Genomic DNA, 25861 nt, shown 5'->3' with positions numbered 1-25861 from the left:
TTTATAACTTTTTGTGATGAGGTGTTCTTTAGGTACTTTGGAGAAGTCATAAAAATCACCATCATTCATCATACTGGTTAGAAAAGTAGTTTTGCTATTGGCATTACACAAAACTCTCACAAGATCCAAAGGAACTTCACGTTTTTCTATTCTTTTTCTTTTTTCAATTAGAGCAAAGTCACGGTCAAAGGTTAAGTATGAGTGTACAGAGACAACATACTTGTGGTGAACTTTGTCAAAGAAATCATTAAAAACAAAGTATATCCATAGGAACAATACCATTGGATTTTTGTTTTGGCCACAGCTGTTGTCAGACCACACTATTAACTTTTTTTCTGGGAAATTTTACTTTTAATCCCTCTTAGCACGCAGCTCACTATTTTATTGCCTCCCCTGCCACTCATGCCCTCGTGCCAAAGAAACATAAAATCTTTATTATTATCTGCCATATGCAATCCCAAATGGTAACAAGAAAGTTGTAAATAATACATCTGGCAGTGTCACGATGTTGGCAAAGAGAAAACCTGTCTAAATGTATGGATACTGAGCATGTATCACTTGTAGGAGTGGTAGAATATACATGATCACACTTCATCTCTTCTCTAGCTCTTTTAGCTTGTCTATGATGAAATTCTAGTGAAGTATGATGTACAGCTTCATTGGTTGAGTCATTCAACATTTTTTTTAAGCAGATCACATGCATTACAGGTATCTTTCCTTGGGCAGTGAAATCTCAGTTTGGGAAAGAGTTCTTCAATACTTGTTTGTAGCATAAATAGCTAATGTTTGTGTTTGGATAAAGCATAACAAAAGTCTCATACATTCTGCTGTAATTTAAATCTTGGCTTGAAAATAGAAGGGAGCTTTTAGCCCTTGTGTAATAGCTTTCGTCCTTGGGGAAATTTTTGATGTGTTCAACAATGCATTTTACATCAGCAGCTGTATGTTTCCTTTCTTTGTTTTTGTTTCCCCTATGTTCAGTGTAGGTAACACTACCACTCTTTTTTAATTTTACCAAGGTTTCCACTCTTTGCCTGGTAATTTTATGTATTTCCAGAAAGGCTTTTTGCAAACTTGAAAATGTCTGCCTTCGTCATCAGGAACTGTATAAAAAACACTAGCCTGTCTGTGATTCTCCTTGGGTTCTTCATAAGAACCATGACACCTTCTTCTAACATTGCGTACACTTATGTTTTCCATCAAATAAGAGTTTTGCTTAACATTATAACCTGGCTCATAGAACTGACTGAATATGTTTAATATGTGTTCCAATGCAATGTCTCTACATTGATAATGGCATTGGCATGGAACGTACAACAAACAAACAATGGAATTAGAGGCATTAAATAATTTGTGACTGCCATGAATAACCAGTTTGTTTGCTACTCTGCACAGTTGGTAGGTCTACTATAGTCCAGGAACCAAGTCAAACATAACCTAATATAATCTAAACATTGGTTAGCTTAAAACACCACAAAAAATAACAATCGAACAAAGTTCTTCACAAAAGTCTTAGTGGAGGTTGTTTTTGAGGTACAGTAACTTTCTTATTTTTCTCATATGGTTTTCCCTCAGCTCTTAGCTTTTTATTTATTTGGGAAACACTACCTTCACCCCTTTTCCAACATTTTCTTGTTTCGATGATCACATAAACCGCAATAGTAAACACAACAGACAGGACTAATCACTGCAACTTGAACACAGTTGAACTTCAAACTAAAAACAACAGCACTGGCACATAGCCCAGATTTTGTTTCAGAACAGGTGGCACTTAGCACCTGGTAATATTTTAAACCACTTCCACACTAATTACTAGACAGCCTGATTTTTACTGGCAAAGGTTAGGCACATAGTCCATATTTTGACAATAAAACATTTATTTTTTATTTTTTGCACTTAGACCGGATTTTATAATTAGCCAATAATTTTAGCAATAGATGTCATTGTAAGTATCTTAACATAAATGAGTTTGGCTACAAATGACAGACGAATCATACAAATGACAGACAAATCACAATATGACAGGTATTGTATCAATTGTGCATTACATCATCTGTACTGTTCAGTATACATGACTGCAGAAGTTGGGCAATCAGCAGTTGTGGCAGTGTTACTTAGATAAGCCTGTCCACTGTGGACAGATGGTGCCACAGTGCATGGGAAAAACAAAAATCAAATTGGTTTTTAATTGCCCTGGAGCCAAAAACTGCATAAGAGGTAAAATGACATTGATTTCTAATTTGTATGAGACTGGCAAAAGACATGTTCAGTATGCTGAACACAATTTTCTGTCACAACTTGAAATCAAGAAACAGATAAACAGTATGTTTTACAACACATTAGAAAGTCTCAGCGGTCACGTTCAGACAGCATTGTGCAATGCATGCCTTCAGTTCAGCTACATTTGTAACTGAAGCACTGAACAAAACATCTTTCAGATATCCCCACAACAAGAAGTCACACAGATTAAGAACAGGTGATCTGAATGGCCAGGCTGTAGGGAACTGATGGTTCAAATTTCTAGAATTTACAAGATATCTCTGCAGCAGGTACTTTACTAACTGTGCAATGTGTGGAGATGTGCCATATTGAATAAAATCTTCCTACCCACACATCCACCCTGTTGAAGGATTGGAATAACATTTGTGTGGAAGACTCTCATAGCATTTACCTGTGATTGTACAGGTAACAGGACCCATAGGCTCATCTTCTCCAAAAAATGGGGCCCTACAGTAAATGTCATCAGCATGTATCACACATTCACTTATGTAGAATCAGGTTGTACTGGTTGATGTGTACAGAATTACCATTGTCCATATTCTGCAATTCTGCCTATTGACATGTCATTGGGGATAGAAATGAGCTTCCTCTGCCTACAGAATGGTCCATGGCCATTCATTGTCCACTTCAATGTGAGTAAGACATTCCAGAGTGAATATCTGTCTAGTGCCAGGTCAGCAGGAAGCAACTCCTGAACATGGGTGATTTTGTATTGCTAGTAGCGCAGGATGTTTTGCAGAATTTTATGTACTGAGCTCTCAAGCACATCCAGTGTTTGAGGAATTCCCCATACACTGCATGTGGCACACCACAGCTTGATCTCTCCTGTAATGTTGTGGCCACATCGTCAACAGACTGAAGATCAACTGCTTTCTTCCATCTGCCACATCTCACTTCAAATGAACATGTCTTTTTGAATTTTTAATAATTTTCTCCAGAGCCTTAACAAACAGTGGACCAATGTTATTTTCATATCCTTGAGTGTCTGGAACTTCTGCAGGGCTACTGGCACATAGTCATAGTTCTTGGAAAAGAGATTTATCAGCAGCACATGATCCTTCATGGAGACATTCATTTTGGCCACCTTGGATGCAGACCAAGGAACAGAAATGTGCTGCACATCTGTTTGTGTGCATATTCTGACACTTACAGTGCCATCTATTGATCAAGCTTTTGTTAATTTCCCCATGTATCAATAACATGCTGTTCAAATTTTATGCCATTGATATCATTTTGAGCATTCATTACCCTTCCATAGCATTTTGAAACTGGAACTTTACATGTGGACACACACAGTATACAGTGTTTTGCCAATACAGGAGTTTGTGCACCAACTGCCCTCTTGATTATGTACCATTAATGTTTGATGGGATTCATGTCATGTGATCTGCGGGTTCAAATCATTAACTTGAATTGTCCACAATGTTCTTCACACCAGTCATGAACAGTGGGGCCCAGAGATCTGGCTCATTGTTATCCACAGAAATTCCATTGTTGTTTGGGAATATGAAGTCCATGAATGGCTGCAGATGGTCAATGACCAGTTCTGCTGGACCAGGGGACCCAGACTATTCCATATAAACACAGCCCACACCATTATGGAGCCACCCACCACTGGCTTGCCCAGTGCCTTGTTGGCAACTTGGGTGCATGGCTTCATGCCCACAAACCCTACCATCAGGTCTTACAATCAAAATTGGGACTCATTTGACCAGATCATGGTTTTCCAGTCTTCTAGGGTCCAACTGATATGGTCACAAGCCAAGGATGATGTGCTGCAGCAAAGGAACTCATATCAGTTGTCTGCTGCCATAGACCAGTAATGCCAAATTTTGCTGCATTATCCTAATGGATACAGTCATCATACATTCCACATTGATTTCTGCAGTTATTTCACACAGTGATACTTATCTGTTAGTACTTACAACTCTACACAAACGCTGCTGCTCTTGGTCATTAAGTGAAGGCCATCAACCACTGCGCTGTCAGTGGTAAGAGGTTATGTCTGAAATTTGGTATTCTCAGCACATTCTTGACACTGTGGGTCTTGGAATGTTAAATTCTAGAACGATTTCCAAAACTGAATGTCCCATGCATGTAGCTCCAACTGCCATTCCATGTTAATTTCCAGTGTGTGGCTATAATCATGTTGAACACCACCTGAGTACATGCACTGCTCTTTTATAATTTATGTATGCAATACTATTACCATCTGTATATGTGCGTAATGCTATTCCGTACATACACCCTGTTTAGCCATTTTGCACTTCCTGTTGATCTCATTTTTGAGACGTTTGTATTCCTTTTTGCCTGCTTCATTTACTGCATTTTTATATTTTCTCCTTTCATCAATTAAATTCAATATCTCTTCTTTTACCCAAGGATTTCTACTAGCCCTTGTCTTTTTACCTACTTGATCCTCTGCTACCTTCATTATTTCATTTCTCAAAGTTACCCATTCTTCATCTACTGTATTTCTTTCCCCCATTCTTGTCAATCATTCCCTAATGCTCTCTCTGAAACTCTCTACAATCTCTGGTTCTTTCAGTTTATCCAGGTCCCATATCCTTAAATTCCCTCCTTCTTGCAGTTTCTTCAGTTTTAATGTACAGTTCATAATCAGAGTCCACATCTGCCCCTGGAAATGTCTTACAATTTAAAACCTGGTTGCCGAATCTCTGTCTGAGACCTTCCATTATCTCCAGGGTTCTTCCATGTATACAACTTTCTTTCATGATTCTTGAACCATGTGTTAGCTATGATTAAGTTATGCTCTGTGCAAAATTCTACCAGGCAGCTTCCTCTTTCTTTCCTTACTCCCATTCCATGTCCACATACTACATTTCCTTCTCTTCATTTTCCTACTACCAAGTTCCAGTCACCCATGACTATTAAATTTTCGTCTCCCTTCACTATCTGAATAATTTATTTCATTTCATCATACATTTCATTAATCTCTTCGTCATCTGCGGAGCTAGTTGGCATATAAACTTGTACTACTGTAGTAGGTGTGGGCTTCGTGTCTATCTTGGCCACAATAATGCATTCAGTATGCTGTTTGTAGTAGCTTACCCACATTCCTATTTTCCTATTCACTATTAAACCTACTCCTGAATTACCCCTACTTGATTTTATATTTATAACCCTGTGTTCACCTGACCAGAAGTCTTGTTCCTCCTGCCACCAAACTTTACTAATTCCCACTATATCTAACTTTAACTGCTCCATCTCCCTTTTTAAATTTCTTAACCTACCTGCCCGATTAAGGGATCTGACATTCCATGCTCCGATCTGTAGAACGCCAGTTTTCTTTCTCCTGATAACAACATCCTCCTCAGTAGTCCCTGCCCAAAGGTCCGGATGGATGACTATTTTACCTCTGGAATATTTTACCCAAGAGGACGCCATCATCATTTAATCATACAGTAAAGCTGCATGCCCTTGAGAAAAATTATGGCTGTAGTTTCCCCTTGCTTTCAGCCGTTTGCAATACCAGCACAGCAAGGCCATTTTGGTTAGTGTTACAAGGCCAGATCAGTCAATCATCCAGACTGTTGCCCCTGCAACTACTGAAAAGGCTGCTGCCCCTCTTCAGGAACTACACATTTTTCTGGCCTCTCAACAGATACCCCTCCGTTGTGGTTGCACCTACGGTATGGATATCTGTATCACTGAGGTATGCAAGCCTCCCCACCAACGGCAAGGTCCATGGTTCACGGGGGGGAGTTGATATTATCAACAACACGTACAATCAGTAGCTTTTGATAAGAAATTCGTCAGTGGGGTAGGAGCTGCCCACCAATAAGTTCTTTAGGCTCATCTTAAACTGAACTATATTAGCAGTTAAAATTTTATGGCTGCTGGCAAGTTGTTGGAAATGCATACTATTGAATAATGGATGTGTTTCTGGACCAAAGTAAGTGCCTTTAAAACTGTATGAATATTATTTATATTTCTGGTATTTATTTCATGAATTGGGCTGTTGGATTGAAATAGGGATTTGCTGTAAATGACAAATATCAATAAGGAAAAATATATACTGAGAAGCAATAGTTATTACCCTAGTTTCTTAAACAGGGTCTGCAGTATGTTCTTGAGTTCACATCACAAATAATTCATATTACATATTTTTGGATTTCACCTGCCAGGTTAGCTGAGAGCACTAATGTGCTGCTTCCTGGACTCGGGTAGGCGTGCTGGTTCCAGATCGAATCCACCCGGCAGATTATCAACGAGGGCCGATGTGCTGGCCAGCCTGTATGTGGCTTTTAGGCGATATTCCTCATCCCACTAGGTGAATACCAGGCTGGTTCCCATGTCCCGCCTCAGTTCATGACTCGCAGACATATGTAACATGTTCACACTATTTTATGATTTATACTAGATGCAAACAGCTGGGGTACACGGATTCTGTCCCGGGGGGCGGGGGGTCATCTGGCCACCCTTTCCAATTAAGCATGCCAAACCGGATTGTTACAATGCTAACCCTGCCAAAATTGCGGGATAAGACACAAGTGAAAGGCATGTTTTGGGATTTCAAAAGCTTTAGCTTGACTTGATGAGTTAGTCCAAAGAATGATTCAGTAAGACATTATGGAATGAAAGTAATCACTTAAGTCTGACAGCATCTGTTTGCAATGGAGATCTGTTCAAGTAATTCAGCAGCTATTTGTTATGTATTTATTACCAAGGTCTAATCCCAAGAATTTAGCACTGTTAGATTCTTCTATATGATTGATATCAAATTTAGGCATATACTGGTAGAAAACCTCTTACTAGCTCTGCAATGCATATAGCGTGTTTTTCCAAAGTTTAATGACAAAGAACTGGCTAGGAAACATTTTTTAATGTCAATGAAAATTTCATTAAATGCTCTTTCTCTTGATTTGTTATTTGTTGCAATATTTGTATCATCTGCAGACAACAAACTTGGTGCATGGTAATGTTACAGATGAAAGGTCTTCAATATAAACAAGAGGAAGTGCCCTAAGATGTAAACCTCTGTGACACCACATGTAATTAGTTCCCAGTTTTGTGATTCCTGGTAGCTTAACACATGTCTCTTTCCTATTGACACATTTTTTTTCCTACGAGAGATGTAGGATTTTAACCATTTTGCAGCATTTCTTGTTACATCCTATAATATTCTAATTTAGTCAAAAGGATACTGTGACTTACAAAGTCAAACATCTTTGACAGATGACAAAGTAAACCAGTAATGTATAAATTAGTGTGTACTCAATTAAGTAATTTATCACTGGGGATGTAGAGGGCCTTCTCAATATTGGAGCCCTTTAGAAATCTGAACTGTGACATTGACAATATCTTATTTGTAACCATTTGGCTAAGGGGATTGTACACCACCTTTTCTTATTTTCAGCAGTGCTAGTAGAAGTGTAATTGGATACAAATTTGATGGTGTTTTTAAAACAAATCTTTAACTTCAGTATATTTTAACAATTCAGAAAATGTTCTACTGATAAATGACTGGTTATACAAATGCAGAAAAACACTCATTAATTAAATTTTTTCATATTTTATCATAACCAATTGAATCTTTTGCTTTTAAAGAATTATGGTGAACATTATTTCTGCAGGTATAGACTACAACCTAAATTTATGATCTTTTCACTTATTTATTAATGTAAATGGCAACAACATGTGATAATTATGAGATTGCCACAGCTAAAAGAGCTCAGAGATATATGGAGTAAATGTAATGATATCAAAATATGACAGCACAGTATGATGCAAAATTTGAGGAGGGAAGAAAAGGAAACAGGATGATTCATAGAACTGCTCTTTGCTACAAATTGGTAGGGATAAGCTGTCCTTATTGCATCAAATTTCAGAACTATCATTTGTAATGAGCAATATGCCTGATCCATGTTAGATTGTAGCACACAGTCCTTAGAAATACATGTGATGGGCTACCAAAATAATGGTTTAAGTGGATTCTTCTGCACAAAAGCCAAAGAAATAGCTGGAAAAAGAGAGAAAAACTATGGATCTTAAGATGTTTTCAACAGTGGCCCACACCTGTGGCCAGAATAAGCTCATCAGTGCCACATTCTTATGCTGTACACATACTACCTGTCACTCCCTGCTGAAAACCACACCTCCCACTCCCTGCCTCTTTTCTCCTTCATCCATATGTCCTGACACAACTCCTCACCCCAAACAGTCAGCCGGGACAGTACAGCTATACAGTTGCAAGTGTACTCTATAGTACTAAATGCAGGTGAATATAGCTTAGCATTCGATTATTGTCAGTTGGGTATGGAGAAGGAGCTGCTATCTACATGAGATAGTTACAAAAATATAAAAACATTGCTACACTCAGAATTGGTAGTGTTTGGCATTCTAAAGCTGTGATACAGAAATATAAATTCATAGAAAGTGAATAAAAATGATGACAATATACAGGGCAACACCTGGTAATTTTGAGTTGTTCATGAAACTACCTAAAGCTTTGTTAAATTTTTAAATTTCTGAATGGAATAAAGAACTTTTCATGAGAGCAATACTCCCTTGCCTTTTCATGTAATCTGAAACATGACACGGTTCTCTGACAACTATAAACAGGTATTTCCTTCTTCCTGTAGTGTTGCAAGTGATATGCCATATTTACAACTATACATTTGTTATATGATAATTTCTGCTGTTAGTCACCTTGCATTTAGACAAAAGTGTGGCAGTATGAGCATCAGAGACATATATGGCTAACATTGTACATTATGTAACCATGACAACTTACTTTAGTGTGTACATGACACCAAGAGCAATTCAGTTCAACAGACTATGTAATGCCTGGCAGATGATACACATGGAATTAAAAAATAATTTTTGTTGATCTGAAGATGGCTCATTGATTACTCATACTAACCTAGAATTTTTATCCACACATTTTAACATAACAGACTGCCTGTTTTCCAATTTGATGGAGATTAATGGAAATCACTGTCTTTAGGAACAGATATATGACATTGTCAAGGACATGCAATATGTTGGCTTGGTATCTAGCACTGATGGCTTAGCTGATATTTTCTTCTGAAGCTTCTGCAGCATTGCAGAAAAGTGAACTTGTTTCTTGGATTGGGCTCTTTTTTGATCAAAATGAGTTTGTATGATATGTAGATTCACAACATCAAAAGAATTTGTTGTTGGCTACTCTCAGCAAAATTCACCAAAGTGTTCAAGGCTTCTGAAGCCTCGACCCAAGAGATGTGAATTGTATGCATTTCTTCTTCATCACCCTCAATTTTTGGTGCCTCCTGTGGGTTCAAAAAACTTTGCAATATTGCACTGTGTCAGCTCTTCTTTGATAGCTAAATTCCTGTCAATTTTGACCCATTTGTCAGCTTCCTCTGCCAAATACACACTCAGCCCATTAACAGATGCTGAATTTAACATTCACAAAATTTGAGAGCTATCAGCTGTCGACTCATCATCATTTACATCACTTTCGATCTCAGCTTCTTCAAGCAGCACTGATGCAATTGTAAGTACTGTCTGTTATGTCTAGTGAACAAGGAACTGTTTATACTAGCACAAAGCTATCTTGGCAACAATATAATTGCTCAGTGAGGCAGACAATCGTTACTAATGAGTCACTATACCAAGTGGTTCTGATGTTACTCAGTGACCTCCAATTGTATTTCCAGTTGTACCAAGCTAAAAATAAGGGAAATTTTTCGTATGTGATGGACTATCAAATGCTGGAGTGTTGTGGTCTTACTATAATATGTACACACTTTTAATAACTCTGTTTCACCAATAGATAACTTAGGTTTCAGCAGCTCCTTAGTGGATAGTCTACATTTTCAAGAAAAGTGTCCCAAAAAAAATTTGTTAAAACTCATCTTTCTGTTCAAAAGATGTTTTTCTAAATTGAAACTCTTTAAAAATTCTATTATTGTTGATGAAATCAGTATGAAAATAATCAAATGTTTTACAGTTGAGCTTTTACCATACTAGTCTACTTTTTTATTTTTTATTTTTTTGTTCCAAAGTTGTGAATGATGTTTGTATGAGTTAATTGTTTTTTATGCAGGTATTTTGTTGATGATGAGTATCAGTTAGTGGGTAGGTGATGTTTAGGAGAGTAGGGTTAGGGTGATAAGTATGTTTGATGTTGTATTTGGTCTTTATTGTAAGAGTGTAGTATGTTTGTTTATGTATGTAATTTTCTGTGAGATGTGGATTTTGTAATTTGTGTTTGAATAGTTTATTATTATTTTGAGGTTTGGCATGGTAGCTGAATTTTGTATTTATTAGTTTACATTCGTGGGTGGGTATGGTCTGACGTTGTAGGTATGAAGGTGTTGGTGGTACTATGAACCTCAGTTGATCTGTACTGGGTCTCTCTCCTATAGGTTGTCAGGCACATTTTGTCAGCAGTTTCAGCAGATATCTGCAATTTTGGTTTTGCAGTGTGTAGCTGGTGTTAGCTCAAACAAATATTGCTCATCTTGTCTTTGATATCAACAGAATGTGTTGGTACATTTCTCATTTCAAACAAAATGATTTTTAAATCAGGATTTTATGTCCCCATTTGATAGAGCACTACCAGGTTAGTCCAGTGTAATATTCATTTTAATGATATGTTTTAACAGAAATAGTAAAACATGAAGAATAATCCATACTCCAGCATAAGTTGAGCAATGCGCTTCTGTGTAGCGTGGCAGTCAGTGCTGGTGCAGCTGGAATACTTACTGTTCCTCACATTTTACTGTCCCTGTTAATACATATTGGTAAAAATATCACGCTAGAGTAATTTGGGACCACTCTGTCAAATGGGCATGTAAAATTCACTTTAAAAATCATTCTGTTTATAATTGGAAATGAACCGAATCTTTGTATCGAGAATGGGTGTCCCATGAAAGACATGATGAGCAATGTTTGTTTGGGGTGATTGAATCCACATGCTGCTAAAGCAAAATTTCAAATATCCACTAAAACACAGGAGAAAATCTGTCTGATGTATCTTAGGAGAGACATCATGTATAGTTCTACTGAAATTTCCTGTGAACAGTGCTAGAGTCATGTGGGGATTTGTAGTATTGTAGCTTTGTTTGAGCTAGTGATAATTCCAGTGTCATGCGGCGCTACCAAGAGGGAAGAGCATTGTATTCAGCTTATGGCTATGGCACATCTTACACATTTGCAACAGCAATTTGAGCAGCAGTTGGCACCACAGGGACACAACAATCTGTTAAAAATTAGTTACTTCAAGGCCAGCTCTGAGCCAGGCACCCTGTAGAGTGCATTCCTCTGACCCCAAACCATGACCATTTGCGACTTCAGTAGTCTCAAGTAAGAGCTCATTGGAGGGCAGGGTGGAGGTCTGTTGTGTTTTCTGATGAAAGCTGGTTCTGCCTCAGTGTCAATGGTACCCATGTGTTGGTTAGAAGGAGGCCAGATGAATGTCTGCAACCAACCTGTCTGTGGCCTAGACATACTGGACCTACACCTGGAGTTTAAGGTCTGGGGTGCAATTTCACATGACAGCAAGAGCACTCTCATGGTTATCCCACACACCATGATTGCAAATCTGTACTTCAGTGTTCAAGAATTCTTCAGCAAACCGATGTTTAGGATATTGCTCAGTAATTGTGCAGGTCCATCCTTTAAATAAATGGGAGTCAAGAGTTTCCAGTTGCTTGTGACTTTGAGCTGGACAAGAGATTCATGACAAATGCAAGGTAATTAAGGAGCCAGTGCTACAGAGAACTCTCTGTATAATCCAGCTACCATTCCATCCAGATGTACTGACTCACTTGTTTTCAACTCTTTCAGTTGCTTCAGTATGACATGGATGCCTATTTCTATGTCCTGCGTGTGGGCGTCCTTGTGACAGTCAAATGATGGCATGTTCGTACAAACCTACTACATGAAAGATGTCTTAACTTGAAATTTAAAACTTCAGTTTTCCATTTTCTGCCTTGTTGGCACACCAGACTGGTCGATGAGTGACTGGATTGAAATCTTCAGCCCATTTAGTGATTTTAGACATGATCAGAATTTTCTAGGGTTCTCAGCAGGATCTTCCAATAAGATATGAAGGTGAATGTTGTTTGTTTTGCACATTTATCTTCTTATGGATGCACAATTTTCAAGTAAATTTCACCTGTCAACATTTGCAGTCTTTTTTTTTTTTTCATTTACTGAGAGTGCAACAGTCTTTGCTCCCTTGACATTTTCTGAATTTTGTTGTTAAGCCATGGTTGATCTTATCCATCCTTAATCCACTTACTTGTCACATACACTGATCAGCCAGAACATTATAACCACTGACCTGCTATCAATAGAAACCCATCCAGGGGATATCAGCAGCACCTGATGAGGAACAACTGCTACTCAGAGACATGCATGGTGCATCAAGTATCAGTGAGCATGCTGCCTGTGTGTAGAATGGGGAAGGAGCACAGTATACCTGAGTTTGACCAAGAGCAGATTTTGAAGGCCCAGCGGCTTGGCATGAGCATTTCAGAAACTGCATTACTTGTTGGGTGTTTGAGGAGTGTTGTAGTGAGCGTCTTCAGCACATGATGAAACCAAGGTGAAACCATGTCTAGACACTGTGGGGTTGGGTGGACACTCCTCATTACAGATGTTGTTGCACAGACTGGTAAAACAGGACCAGTGGCAAACTGTGGTGGAACTAACATCAGACTTTTAATGCTGGGCAGAGTACAAGTGTGTCTGAACACATGGTGCACCAAACACTCCTAACAATGGGCCTCTGCAGGTGATGACCCATGCATGTGTTAACATCACAACATCAGCAACTAGAACTTAAACCTGATAACATCCACATCATGCCAGTGGGAGGGAGCAAATCCATCATCTTCCAGGGAACAGCTCCTTGACACATGTACTGCAGGTTGGAGAACATTCACCTGCATATCCATGGGTCCAATAGAGCTCATGCAAGGCACCATGACTGCCAAGGAGTATTGTACATTGGTTGCAGACCATGTACACCCCTTCATCACAGTCATGTTTCCCATGCAGTGGAATTTTTCAGTAAGATAATGCACCATGTCACAATGCCAGGAGTATGATAGAGTGGTTAGAGGAACACAGTGGCGAGTACCAGTTGATGTGTTGGCCCCCAAACGGCTAGATCTGAACCTGATTGAACACACCTAGGATGTGATTGAATGTGGTACCTGTATTAGAGCTCATCACCCCCTCCCTGTAATTTTTGGAATTAGGTGACTTATGTTATCAGATGTGGTGCCAACTCCCTCCAGTGAGCCCACCAAGGCTTCATTGCTATCATACTATGATGCATTGAAAATGTTATCCACATCAAAGGTGGACATACTGTGGCTATCAGGTGGGTGTTCATAATGTTCTGGCTGATCAGAGTACATCTCCCAAGCATAATTTACAATCATTTCAAACATTGCCAGTAATTCTTCTATGTCCGTCATACTAAAGCTAAATGATGTCCATTCATTGTCAAAGGATATGCTAAAACAGCTTATCTGCTTTTTCTAGCATATGAGGTGTGTAAGAAAAGTAAATAGACTGACTTTTTATCTACCATCTACAATATTGTCCCATTCAGAGTAGTTTTCTTGATAGCTGTTCACAAGCAGAGTCATTGTTCCCATCTTCGTGGCAGTGCTGAAAGGCTTAACTTGAAGGGCCTTTAACAAGTCAGTCACATTCTTTTGAATGTTCTGCAGAGTCCCAAAATGACATCCTTTTAAGACATTTTTCAATTTTGGGAAAACAAAAAATTGACAAGGACTCAGATCAGATGAATAAGTGGGGCTGTGGAACAGCATGAACACTTTTTCATATCAAAAATTCTGTGTCGGAAGTGGCTGTGTGACATGGGGCACTGTCATGATGTAGCACCTACTTGCAAGACTTTGATCTAAGTTGATGTACAGTGGAAGTGTTTAAGTTTAACATATTACCCATCATCCTTATTGTTATATATCAGTATGATCTCATAAGAGCACGCACACACTTGACATTTTCATCTGTTTTGCAAGTTGAAGGTCTCCCTGTGTGAGGTTCATCTTCAATATGTTCTTGACTACCAAAAATGATTTGTGCCAGTAAAAAAAAAAAAAAAAAAAAAAAAAAAAAAAAAAAAAAAAAAAAAAAAAAAATGTGCTCTTGATAAGGAATGTTCCCCACAGACCTATTTCTACTTTTCTAAAGTCATATTTGCAGAGTCCCCAAGTTTAATGCAAAACTTGATGACATAATGTTTCTCTAAATTGTGCTCTTCCAGTTTCATAACACACAACAAAAACACAACTTCACTGATGGTGCTCTCAAAAATTATGTGATGGCTGTATGGAGCTGAAATTCAGACTGAGCATCTGGAAGAGATGAACACTTCCACAGAAATAGAACAACACAGTGTGACCAGATTGCTCTCAGTATTGTCAGTCTCATTACATTTCCCATATAGCTTGTAAATACTCTTCTTGCCTTGTTGATGCATTTATAAACTTAAGTAGCCATCATCATTGTAATGAAACTATGATTACCAATCCCTGTCTCTATACCAACACTGTCAATAACATCAGGCCTGTTTTAAGCAACAAGGTCTAAAATATTTCCATTGTTTATGGGTTGCCTAACTAGCTGTTCAAGGCGGTTTTCAGAAAAAATGTTCAAAAATACTTCACAGTACTGTATGTCTGTACCATGTGCAGTGAATCCATAGACACTCCAGTCCATAAGCAGTAGATTCAAGGCATCCCCAGCCAGCTATGTGTATGAAACAGGCTACCCCTTAAAGGGGTTATAAGGTGATTTAAAAATAATGCATTTGGAAACGAAAAGAAGTTCAGCTTACTGGAAGAATTAAAATTAGCAGTCACAAAAAAGAAATGCAACAATATTCTTAAAGTGCAAATCAAAGCCATTGGAAAAATAATCTTAACAGCATTTTGGATTTATTTTAATAGAGATGTAGAAATTAAGTATTTAGTACTTTGCCGATGCAGCAGCCAGATGATGGTGATAGCATACATTGGCATGGAAGCAGTGTCTTAGGAAACAAGGTAAGGGTAGGTGACCAATGGATTGCATTTGCGGTTCTGTCAGTAGCTGTGCATATACACTGACCAGCAAGAAATATTATGACCACCCACCTAATAACTGGTATGCCAATCTTTGGCACAGATAACAGCAGAATGAGGCCCTGATTTGGTGACTGGAGGGAGTTGGTGCCACATCTGCACCCACAGGTCACCTAAATCCCATAAATTCCAGGAAGGGGACAGTGAGCTCTGACAATCACATCCAAGACATGTTTGATTGGGGTCAGATGTGATGAGGTGGGGGCCAACACAAGTTGGGACTCATCACTGTTTTCCTTGAACCACTCCAGTACACTCCTGGCCTTTTGACATGCCACTGCCTTCAGGAAACATGATTGTCTTGAAGGAGTGTATGTGGTCTGCAGCCAGGGTACAATACTCCCTGGTGCCTTGCACGAGCTCTGCTGGACCCGTGGATGTGCACATGGCTGTTGCCCAGAGCATAATGGAGCCGGCAACAGTTTGACTCTGCGCCACAGTACAGGTGTCAAGGGGCTGTTCCCCTGTAAGACAACGGATTCTAAATGGTTCAAATGGCTCTAAGCGCTATGGGATTTAAGATCTGAGGTCACCAGTCCCCTAGACTTAAAACTACTTAAACATAACTAACCTAGGACATCACACACATCCATGCCTGAGGCAGGATTCGAACCTGCGACCATAGCAGCAGTGCGGTTCCAGACTGAAGTGCCTAGAACTGCTCTGCCACAGAGGTCGGCTCAATGGATTCTCTCTCTCCAACTGGTATGATGAAGAAGGTACCAAGATTCATCAGAATATGCAATGCTCTGCCACTGTGCCAACATCCAGTGCCAATGGTCACATGCCTATTTCAGTCGTAGTTGCCGATGTCATGGTATTAACATTGGCACATGAATGGGTTGTCAGCTGTGGATGTCCATAGTTAGGAGTATTCAGTGCCCCGTGTGTTCAGGCACACTACCCCCCTGCACCCAGCATTAAAGTCTGATGTTAGTTCCTCCACAGTTCACTGCCTGTCCTGTTATACCAGTCTGCCCAGCCTATGACATTCGACATCTGTAATGAGGGTGGCCGCTCAACCCCACAACATGTGGACATTGTTTCACCTTGGTTTTGCCATGTGTTGACAACAGACACCACAGCACTCCTCAAATACCCAACAAGTTGAGCAGTTTCCAAAATGCTCATGCTGAGCCTCTGGGCCATCACAGTCTGCCTCAGTGGAACACAGGCAGACTGTGCACCTTTGGCATTCTATTCACAGACAGCACGCTCACCTGTACTACTTGCACCATGCATGTGTCTGACTATGAGTCATTCCTCACCAGGTGATACTGCTCTTGCCTGGATGAGTTTATATTGATAATACGTCAGTGGTCATAATATTCTGGCTGATCTACGTAGAGCAGTACCTAGCACATAATAGCTCACAGCAGTTCACAACATGATGAGAAGCATCACCTGATCACTCTTGGTGCCAACAGCTGCTGAAGGGAACATGACATGATGTGCATTTGCAATATGTAATGATAATGAGAGTGACAGAAGTGGACAATATTAATATATGATGACAACTTATACTCCTATGAATTTTATTTTATGAATGCCACAAATGAGGTATTGAGTTCATTGTGTTTTAATCATATATGCTGCATGTCAAAATTCTGACAATGAAAGCATTGTCTCTTGAAACATGTTGTTGTATTATGTGAAGTACAGTTAAAGTAACTGAATGCTACTAGTTGCATCTAATATAGTGTAACGATTGCTACCTCACATCTGACAAGTGGATAATTAAACTTGTTTTTATTTACAGATTAGATTTAATAACAAGCAGCTCTCAAATGATAGTCCTGTCCTCCTTTGAGTTTTATGTAATGTGTTTTCAGGAGATCATGGTATTCAGTGTTTTTAATTTGTTTAGGCACTCAGAACATTAACCTAATTTCATATCTATTCAAAATGCTTTATTTAACTGTGCAACGGTAATTGAGAGCAACAGGGCTTACATATATTTTTTGTTGGCAGCAGTATCACTTTCGCCAAATTATATTTTGTTTAAGACCTAAAGACACCTTTACTGCTTTTGGAAAATGGAGAGTAATTTATGGTGAATGCTCCAAGGGAACAGATATTACTAATTCAAGATGTAAAGGAAGTATTAGTGTTGGAAACAGTTGTTATTCATCCCCTGCAGTTTGGGGGGGGGGGGGGGGAGCTTTACCACTTCACGCCCAGTTTCACTATACACAAATAACATGGTATTGTAATCTATGGACATTTTTAACCAGTGAAAAAGAAACCCTGTCTTATAAATGTTCTGTGTACTTCAGGTTGGGTAGTCACTTATTTTTCCTTGTATATAAATTATAGGTAGGTCTGATAAGGCTGAATGTAAACCATGACCTAATTTACCTAGAGTATTGAGTGTATTTAAAAGATTCAGTGATCACATAACTGTATTGGTTTCAGTTAAGTAACCTCTTCAAACATCATCAGAGAAGCTTATGTAGTTTTACACTATTCTGTCTTCTTTTCAGGGTGTAGCATTTGTCAACGGCAACAATTTGGGTCGCTATTGGCCCATTGAAGGTTCTCAAGTCACTCTGTATGTACCTGCCATATTTCTTCAGCCATATCCTAAAACAAATGAAATTATTTTATTTGAGCTGGAGCTACCCTCACAAAGTAAGCAAGTCAAGTTTACAAAGGAGCCATATCTTAATAAAGAACCACCTAAACAAGGAAAAGTAACTCCTTGTCATTGATGTAACTTGGTGAAATTATTAGGTTTCCTCTTGACTGTTGACAATGAATGACATTAAACTGTATCAATCTTGATAAATTATATAGGACTGGTAACTGAGAAGGTATTTAATTGTAACAAGTGAATGTGGTCACTGATAAGACTTTTGTTATAAATATGTTACACTTACATAATATTTCATGTAAATGATTCTCTATCAGTAACACCACAGCTAACATCAGTACATTATGTTTGCAAAGTTATTTTATCCATGTTGGATGTAGTGAACACTGTGGCCATTCAAGACAGTTAGTGAATGATGTGTGCAGCCACAAATACTTTTTAATGTTTTATTTTAGTGCTATTACCAGTTACAGTCTACCAAGCACACCTTCAGATGGCTAATATTTTCAGTTACATAAATGTTCTGCTCCATGGCATGTCATCTGCTCCTACACTACACAAGAATATTTGAATACTGTATAGGTAGTTTCATTAATATGAACATGCTTAAGTGGTTGCATTTCTTGAGATATAATGTAAAATAGTTTTATTCACTTACATAAATTCCAGTAGATAGTGATTTGTTTTGTTGGGGTAAGAGTGGTTTTCCAGGTCAATCTCTTTGTTGTTCAATTAGAAACAGAACACACATTGCAAATAAATGGCTGTGGCATGCTTCATAATATTCTTAATGTCAGTGCTAAGCATCACACATGTTATACACTTGATGTTTCTGTTTACAACGCAAAGGTTATCATTAAGCAAAGATACAAAGATAGCATTCATTTTCAGTTGACCAAGGATATAAACAGAGGCAATATGATGTGGGATGCGCAAAGTGCACTATGTTAATAACATAAAAAGGTTTGCACTCTATGATTAAACCGATTTTAAAAGTCAACAGGACAAATTGTTTTCGGTATTTCAAGTATGTCATCCTTTTTTTACTTAATTTTCAACAGAAATTTTGATGAAATACTTCAAAGACAACTGATTGCATACTACAATTTTGACATATATGTACATTCATTTATATATACGGACATCTGCTTAAAATGACTGTTTATAAGTTAGTTGCAGGAAATACAAAATTAAAATGTTGGAGGGTGAGAAGAGAGCAACAAATTTGTTCATCATAATAGTTTATATTTGTACAGTTTTACACTGATATCTTAAACAGGTGGCCCAGAAAAATTTAATTTCCAAATGTTTAATATTATCATTGGCTTAGAGACCTGCAAGGCTGCTACCCATTGCTAGGCTATCTGGCTGGATATAGAGTTTCTTGTTTAATGAGAAATAGTTATGGGCTAGAATTAATTCTAAAACTCTATGGATTTGTATATTTCTGACTGGAAAAGCTATTTTTTTATTAAATTGCACTTAATTATTTCATTATTTTCATGGACAAGGATATTTGTGTACAAACTCTCAATGCCCATGAATGCAAATCTGGCACTCTCTGGTACGTGCTCATCACTTATGTCATTATTTCTCATTAAACAAGAAAATCTATATGCAGCCAGAAAGGCTAGCAATGGGAAGCAATCTTCAGACTCACCTGGTTAAGATATCAGTGTAAAATTGTATCAATATAAACTATCACGGTGAACAATTGTGTTGCTCTCATCACACCCTCCAACTTTTTAATTTTGTATTTCCTGCAACTAACTTACATATGGTCATGATAAGCAGATATCTGTATCTATAAATGGATGTACATATACATCTAAATTATAGTAGGCAATCAATTGCCTTTAAAGTATTTAATCAAAATTTCTGCTGAAATTTATGTAAAAAAAGGATGACATACTTGACATTCTAAAAATAATTTGTTCTATTGTCTTTTAAAATGAGTTTACTCATAGAGTGCAAATGTTTTTCTGTTATTAACATATTGCACTTTGCACATCCCACATCATATTTCCTCTGTTTACATCCTTGGTCAACTGAAAATGAATGTTATCTTTGTATCTCTGCTTAATGATTACCTTTGCATTGTAAACAAAAACATCAAGCTATAGCACATGTGATGCTCACTGACATTAAGAATATTATGAAGTGTGCCACTGTGATTTATTTGCAATATGTGTAGTGTTTGCAAGTCAACAACATAGAGATCAACCTGGAAAACCACTCTTACCCCAACAAAACACATAACCATCTACTGGAACTTATGTAAGTGAATATAACTATTTTACATTGTATCTAAATAAATGCAACCACTTAAGCTTGTTCATATTAATGAAACTACCTATACAGTGGCACTAAATATTCAAATATTCTTGTGTAGTGTAGGAGTCGATGACATGCTGTGGGTCGAAACGTCTGTGTAACTGATAATGTTAACAATCTGAAGATGGGCATGGAAGCCTGAAACTGGTAATAGCACTAAAATAAAACATTAAAAAGTATTTGTGGATGGCTATGTTATTCACCAACCATTATGTTTGCTGGTCAACTTTATTTTATTTGACTGAGTTTCTTCTTAAGTCTTTGTGCATATCACACCCAGGAGGAACTGCACATGCTTGCAAAAGGATAACTGCTGACATGTATTATAAAACACAATGGGCACCATTAAACAGTGTTAACCTAACAATAGTCCTCCACTGATTGTGCTGCAATCAAATACACTAGTGACCAAATGTTAAGAATAATCATGAAAAGAGGGAATATTGTTTTATTAGCACTTTGGAAGGATTACTGTAGGAGCTAAAACTTAGTCACAAGACATTTGGCATACCACAGTGCCTGGAAAATAATTTTAGAGAAGCTCTGGTAGTTAAAATACATATTTGTAAGGAAATAACAGAATTGAGAAATCTGTTCTACATCAAAAGAAGTCGTTGATAGGGGATATGGTTACTGCTAACAGCAACACATGCTGCACTGTGATGCAGCATGCATTCTACGAGATGGTTCAAAAATGTTCTTTGCAGACAATCTCAGTCCGCAGCAAGAGCAGTGTGGAGGGCAGGAAGTGTCCTTAGCGGAAGCTGACAGGATGCAATTCATCTCCCTAAAGCAGCCCAGCCCTGTTCTATAAGGTTCAGATCTGGGGACATCACTGACCAGTCCATGCAACAGGTATCATCACCTTCAAGAAAGTCATCCACCAGAAAAGCTCTATGTGTACAGAGGAAGTCTTGACCAACCATATCTCTGAAAAGACACAATAGTGGTAGCAGTTCCTTATCTCTGTATCCCAGAGTGTATACAGTATTCCTCCAGCTACCAACAAAGTTGTGCATCTCTGTATGGCAATTCATTATGATGCTTACCCATACCGTGATGTCATCACAACCAAACCAGTCACTTTCCACAATTTTCCTGGTGTTGAATTGGGTATCAGGTTCTCTCCAGAGAAATGTAAGATGAGAATCTTTTTTTAAAACTGAAGTGGGATTCATCTGTGAAGAGCATGTTCCTCCATTCATTCATGGTCAGATTTTGATGTTGCTGACTCCATAATACACGGGCCCATCTCCATGCTGGAGTGAGCAAGATGCACATAGCCAGATCTCTGGCAAACATCCCTGCTTTTCTGAGTCTCCAATAGACAGTTTGTTGGGAAACAGAAACTCCTGTGGCAGCTGCAAGCTCTGCAGCCAGTTGCTTTGCAGGTGCATTCTGATTACATTGGACAGTTACGACAAGGTATCGGTCTTGCTGTCAAGTAGTTACTTTTGGTTGACCTAGTACTGGCCAACAATGACCATATACTCAACACCTTTGCCAAAGCCTCAAATGATGCTTTGTGGCACATCTAAGGATACTGAGATGTTGGTCTGTATCTGGTTTGCTTCCAAGTGGCTGAGTGTTCTACGCAGCAAAACAGGGTTCAAGTTGCATTTTTGTGGCATTATGTTGTCAACTTCACCAAGAAACTGCACTTTGCTCAACTATTAGTGGACAAACAAGACTGAGATATGATTAGTCTCATGCGCTGTTTGTGTTTACCTTTTGCTTGTGCCATTGTTCGCACCACAGAGTACTCGTTCCGTATACAGAGCAAACAAGTTGGGTCCAAGGGAAATATTTATGGTGATGTTGGGTGCTTTCTCACCTTTTCCCATTTAATTTTTGTATTTTCATGATTATGTTTAACTCTTGGACACTAGTGTACTAGAAGTGGTATCACTGATTACAAAAATTGATATACTGGCTTAATTCCATTTATGGAGGGCATCACATGTTAATTGACAAAATAAGATTATATGAAGATGAACAATGGTAGATTTGGCATTTAAAACAATGAAAAGACTTCCTAAAATGCTGCCTAATCTCACAAGATTAATAACATATTTTAAGTATTTATACTCCATCAATTTACAGACCATAAATTTCAATTTCCTATAAAATAACTGATTTGTTATGGATGCATGGTGATACCTGAGAATGTGCTGATCATAATGTCTTGATAAAAAGAGGATGTTGCTGATAAAACAATCAAAAGTATCTCTTTGAGCAGAACTTTGTAATAAGTAATGTTACCACTAGGAATGTATAGGTAGATTGTACATAACTCTCTCTCTCTCTCTCTCTCTCTCTCTCTGTCTGTCTCTCTCTCTCTCTCTCTCTCTCTCTCTCTGTCTGTCTCTCTCTCTGTCTCTCTCTCTCTCTCTCTCTCTCTCTCTCTCTCTCTCTCTGTGTGTGTGTGTGTGTGTGTGTGTGTGTGTGTGTTTGTTTTTAAGATAAAGACAGAAAGTTAACATAGTCATTGTACATATACAGTTCTGCATTTATAATAGATAATGACTGTCCGAGTCATTTTTTTTATTAAATTGGAAATTGCAAATGTTTCATTATATTTTGCTGCTTTAATTGTAGTTGATTAGTTACTCTGCTATGCTGCAGGCTGTCTGCAAATATTTGATTAATAAACTATTTGTGTGGTTGATTTCAATAAAATATCAATATAACAACAATAAAGATGCATTCCAAAACTACATGTAAATGAAAAGCATTTATGCAATGAATATTCAGTCATGTAACTATACTCTTATCATGAAAGTGATGTCTGCATGTAGTACAGAAAACTTGGAAATATAAAGCTTGGAAATTTATAACTAACTGTGTATTACTTAGACCACAGACTTACTTAGTCGAGTAAACTGACTGTATCTTACAAACCTTCACATTCAGCAACAACAAGATTTTCATGTCATTCATAAGCAATGATGACTGGTAACGCACAGATTTCAGTGATGTTGTGTATTGATGTCTGTAAACAAAATGTATTTTCAGTTAACTGTCTCAAACATGTAAATATCAAAACTATTGTGTTTTCTGTATGTTAACAGTTATGTTTGTTTATACTACCAATTTCAAATGAAATTATTTGTAAATGTTGTATGAATATAAATTAAAACACAAAATCAAAACTGAACACTTTGTAAATACCTCACCCTCAGTAACTAAAACATAACGACTATATAGAAATCATGATTAAATATCACAGACTGATTCTACTACCATCCTTAAATTCCTTTAGGCAGGGATTCCTTTCTATATATCTCCTGTAACTTACTCACCTGTTTGAGATTCATTAACAAATTTACAATTCAGACTAAGGTTTGGAACCTCTAGGTCTATTCCTCCAGAATCTTGGCACAACTTCCACTATTATTATGTTCTGTCAAGCAGCAACAGAAAATTCAGTAAATATTCCATTCATTTCATTGGGTCTTCCTTTGCTCAGTGAATATGTTTAGCACTTCATAATACATAAGACCAAAGCAAACTCTTTTCAAGTCAAATCTACCAATTATCAGTAATATCTTAACGTCAACAGCTGTTGTCCATTGAATAACAAACAGCCCTGGCCAGTCAAGGAAGCCAGATCTGTAATGACAAACAGTCTTTGGCCTACTATGCTGACAGTCTTACAGGAAAATTTAGAAACAGATACTTCTCTACGCACCTTACTCAGAAATGTGTCACCTATCCCTTCTTACATTATATGCCTTACACCCTTCGCATATCTTATGAAAAGCAACAAAAGAGCACCATCTTCATTGTAGAAATAATGTCAAGGTTGGAATATCTGAAACATATTATTTACCAAGGTTTAGAATGTCTTTCGTAACTTCTTGATGAATATCCTTCTCACTAGTTTTACCATGTCTTTGAAAGTGACTTTCCAGTATCTAATCAGTCTACATGGTACCCTCATCCATTCCAGCATCACTCCAGATTCCAACCCATCATCTCATTGATCATAAGAGAGAGTGTAGCATTCCAAAAGATTGGAAAAGGGCACAGGTCATCCCCGTTTTCAAGAAGGGACGTCAAACAGGTATACGGAACTATAGACCTATACCTCTAACGTCGAACAGTTCTAGAATTTTAGAACACGTATTATGTTCAAGTATAATGACTTTTCTGGAGACAAGAAATCTACTCTGTAGGAATCAGCATGGGTTTCGAAAAAGATGATTGTGTGAAACCCAGCTCGTGCTATTCGTGCACGAGACTCAGAGGGCCATAGACACGGGTTCCCAGGTAGATGCCATGTTTCTTGACTTGCGCAAGGCATTCGATACCATTCCCCACAGCCATTTAATGAACAAAGTAAGAGCATATGGACTATCAGACCAATTGTGTGATTGGATTGAAGAGTTCCTAGATAACAGAATGCACATGTCATTCTCAATGGAGAGAAGTCTTCCGAAGTAAGAGTGATTTCAGGTGTGCCGTAGGGGAGTCTCATAGGACCGTTGCTATTCACAATATATATAAATGACCTCGTGGATAACATTGGAAGTTCACTGAGGCTATTTGCAGATGATGCTGTAGTATATCGAGTGGTTGTAACAATGGAAAATTGTACTGAAATGCAGGAGGATCTGCAACGAATTCACACATGGTGCAGGTAATGGCAATTGAATCTCAATGTAGACAAGTGTAATGTGTTTTGAATACACAGAAAGAAAGATCCTTTATCATTTAGCTGCGATATAGCAGGCCAGCAACTGGAAGCAGTTAATTCCATAAATTATCTGGGAGCAGGCATTAGGAGTGATCTAAAATGGAATGACATTATAAAATTAATTGTCGGTAAAGCAAATGCCAGACTGAGGTTCATTGAAAGAATCCTAAGGAAATGCAGTCTGAAAACAAAGGAAGTAGGTTACAGTACAATTATTTGCCAACAGCTTGAATACTGCTCACTGGTGTGCGATCCGTACCAGATAAGGTTGATAAAATAAATAGAGAAGATCCAATGGAGAGCAGCGCGCTTCGTTACAGGATCATTTAGTAATCGCGAAAGCATTACAGAGATGATAGGTAGACTCCAGTGGAACTCCGAAGAGAGACACTCAGTAGCTCGGTACAGGCTTTTGTTGAAGTTTCGAGAACATATCTTCACTGAGGAGTCAAGCCATATATTGCTCCCTCCTACGTATATCTTGCAAAGAGACCATGAGGATAAAATCAGAGAGATTAGAGCCCACACAGAGGCATACCAACAATCTTTCTTTCCATGAGCAATACGAGACTGGAATAGAAGGGAGAACCAATAGAGGTACTCAAGGTACCCTCAGCCACACACCGTCAGGTGGCTTGTGGAGTATGGATGTAGATGTAGATGTAGATGAACCCTGTAGAACATATAAGTGTGAGTGCTATCCCATTCATCTGACCACTTCAGGAACCTAAATTTTTGCACTAGTGCAATCTTCCTCACGCTTTTCCTTCCCATTCCACTATCTCCCAATTCCGTACAAATTCCTTTCCTCACTAGCCACCCCATACAAGATTGCTG

General features: G+C 38.2%; 1 protein-coding gene across 1 annotated transcript in view; it reads left to right on the top strand.

The window, feature by feature from the left end:
- Positions 1-23471, top strand: part of LOC126248435 (beta-galactosidase-like) — a 287520-nt gene extending 264049 nt beyond the window's left edge. The window contains exon 12 of the mRNA XM_049949413.1: positions 17882-23471. Within this exon, the coding sequence (XP_049805370.1) occupies positions 17882-18109 (228 nt within the window). The 3' untranslated portion in view covers positions 18110-23471. The remainder of the gene's footprint in view (positions 1-17881) is intronic.
- Positions 23472-25861: the final 2390 nt, after the last annotated feature.

This window comes from Schistocerca nitens, chromosome 3 (genome assembly GCF_023898315.1).
Source record: "Schistocerca nitens isolate TAMUIC-IGC-003100 chromosome 3, iqSchNite1.1, whole genome shotgun sequence".
Classification (NCBI taxonomy): Eukaryota; Metazoa; Arthropoda; class Insecta; order Orthoptera; family Acrididae; genus Schistocerca; species Schistocerca nitens.
Note: the sequence above shows the minus strand (reverse complement) of the source record. Positions and strands in the feature narration are given on the sequence as shown.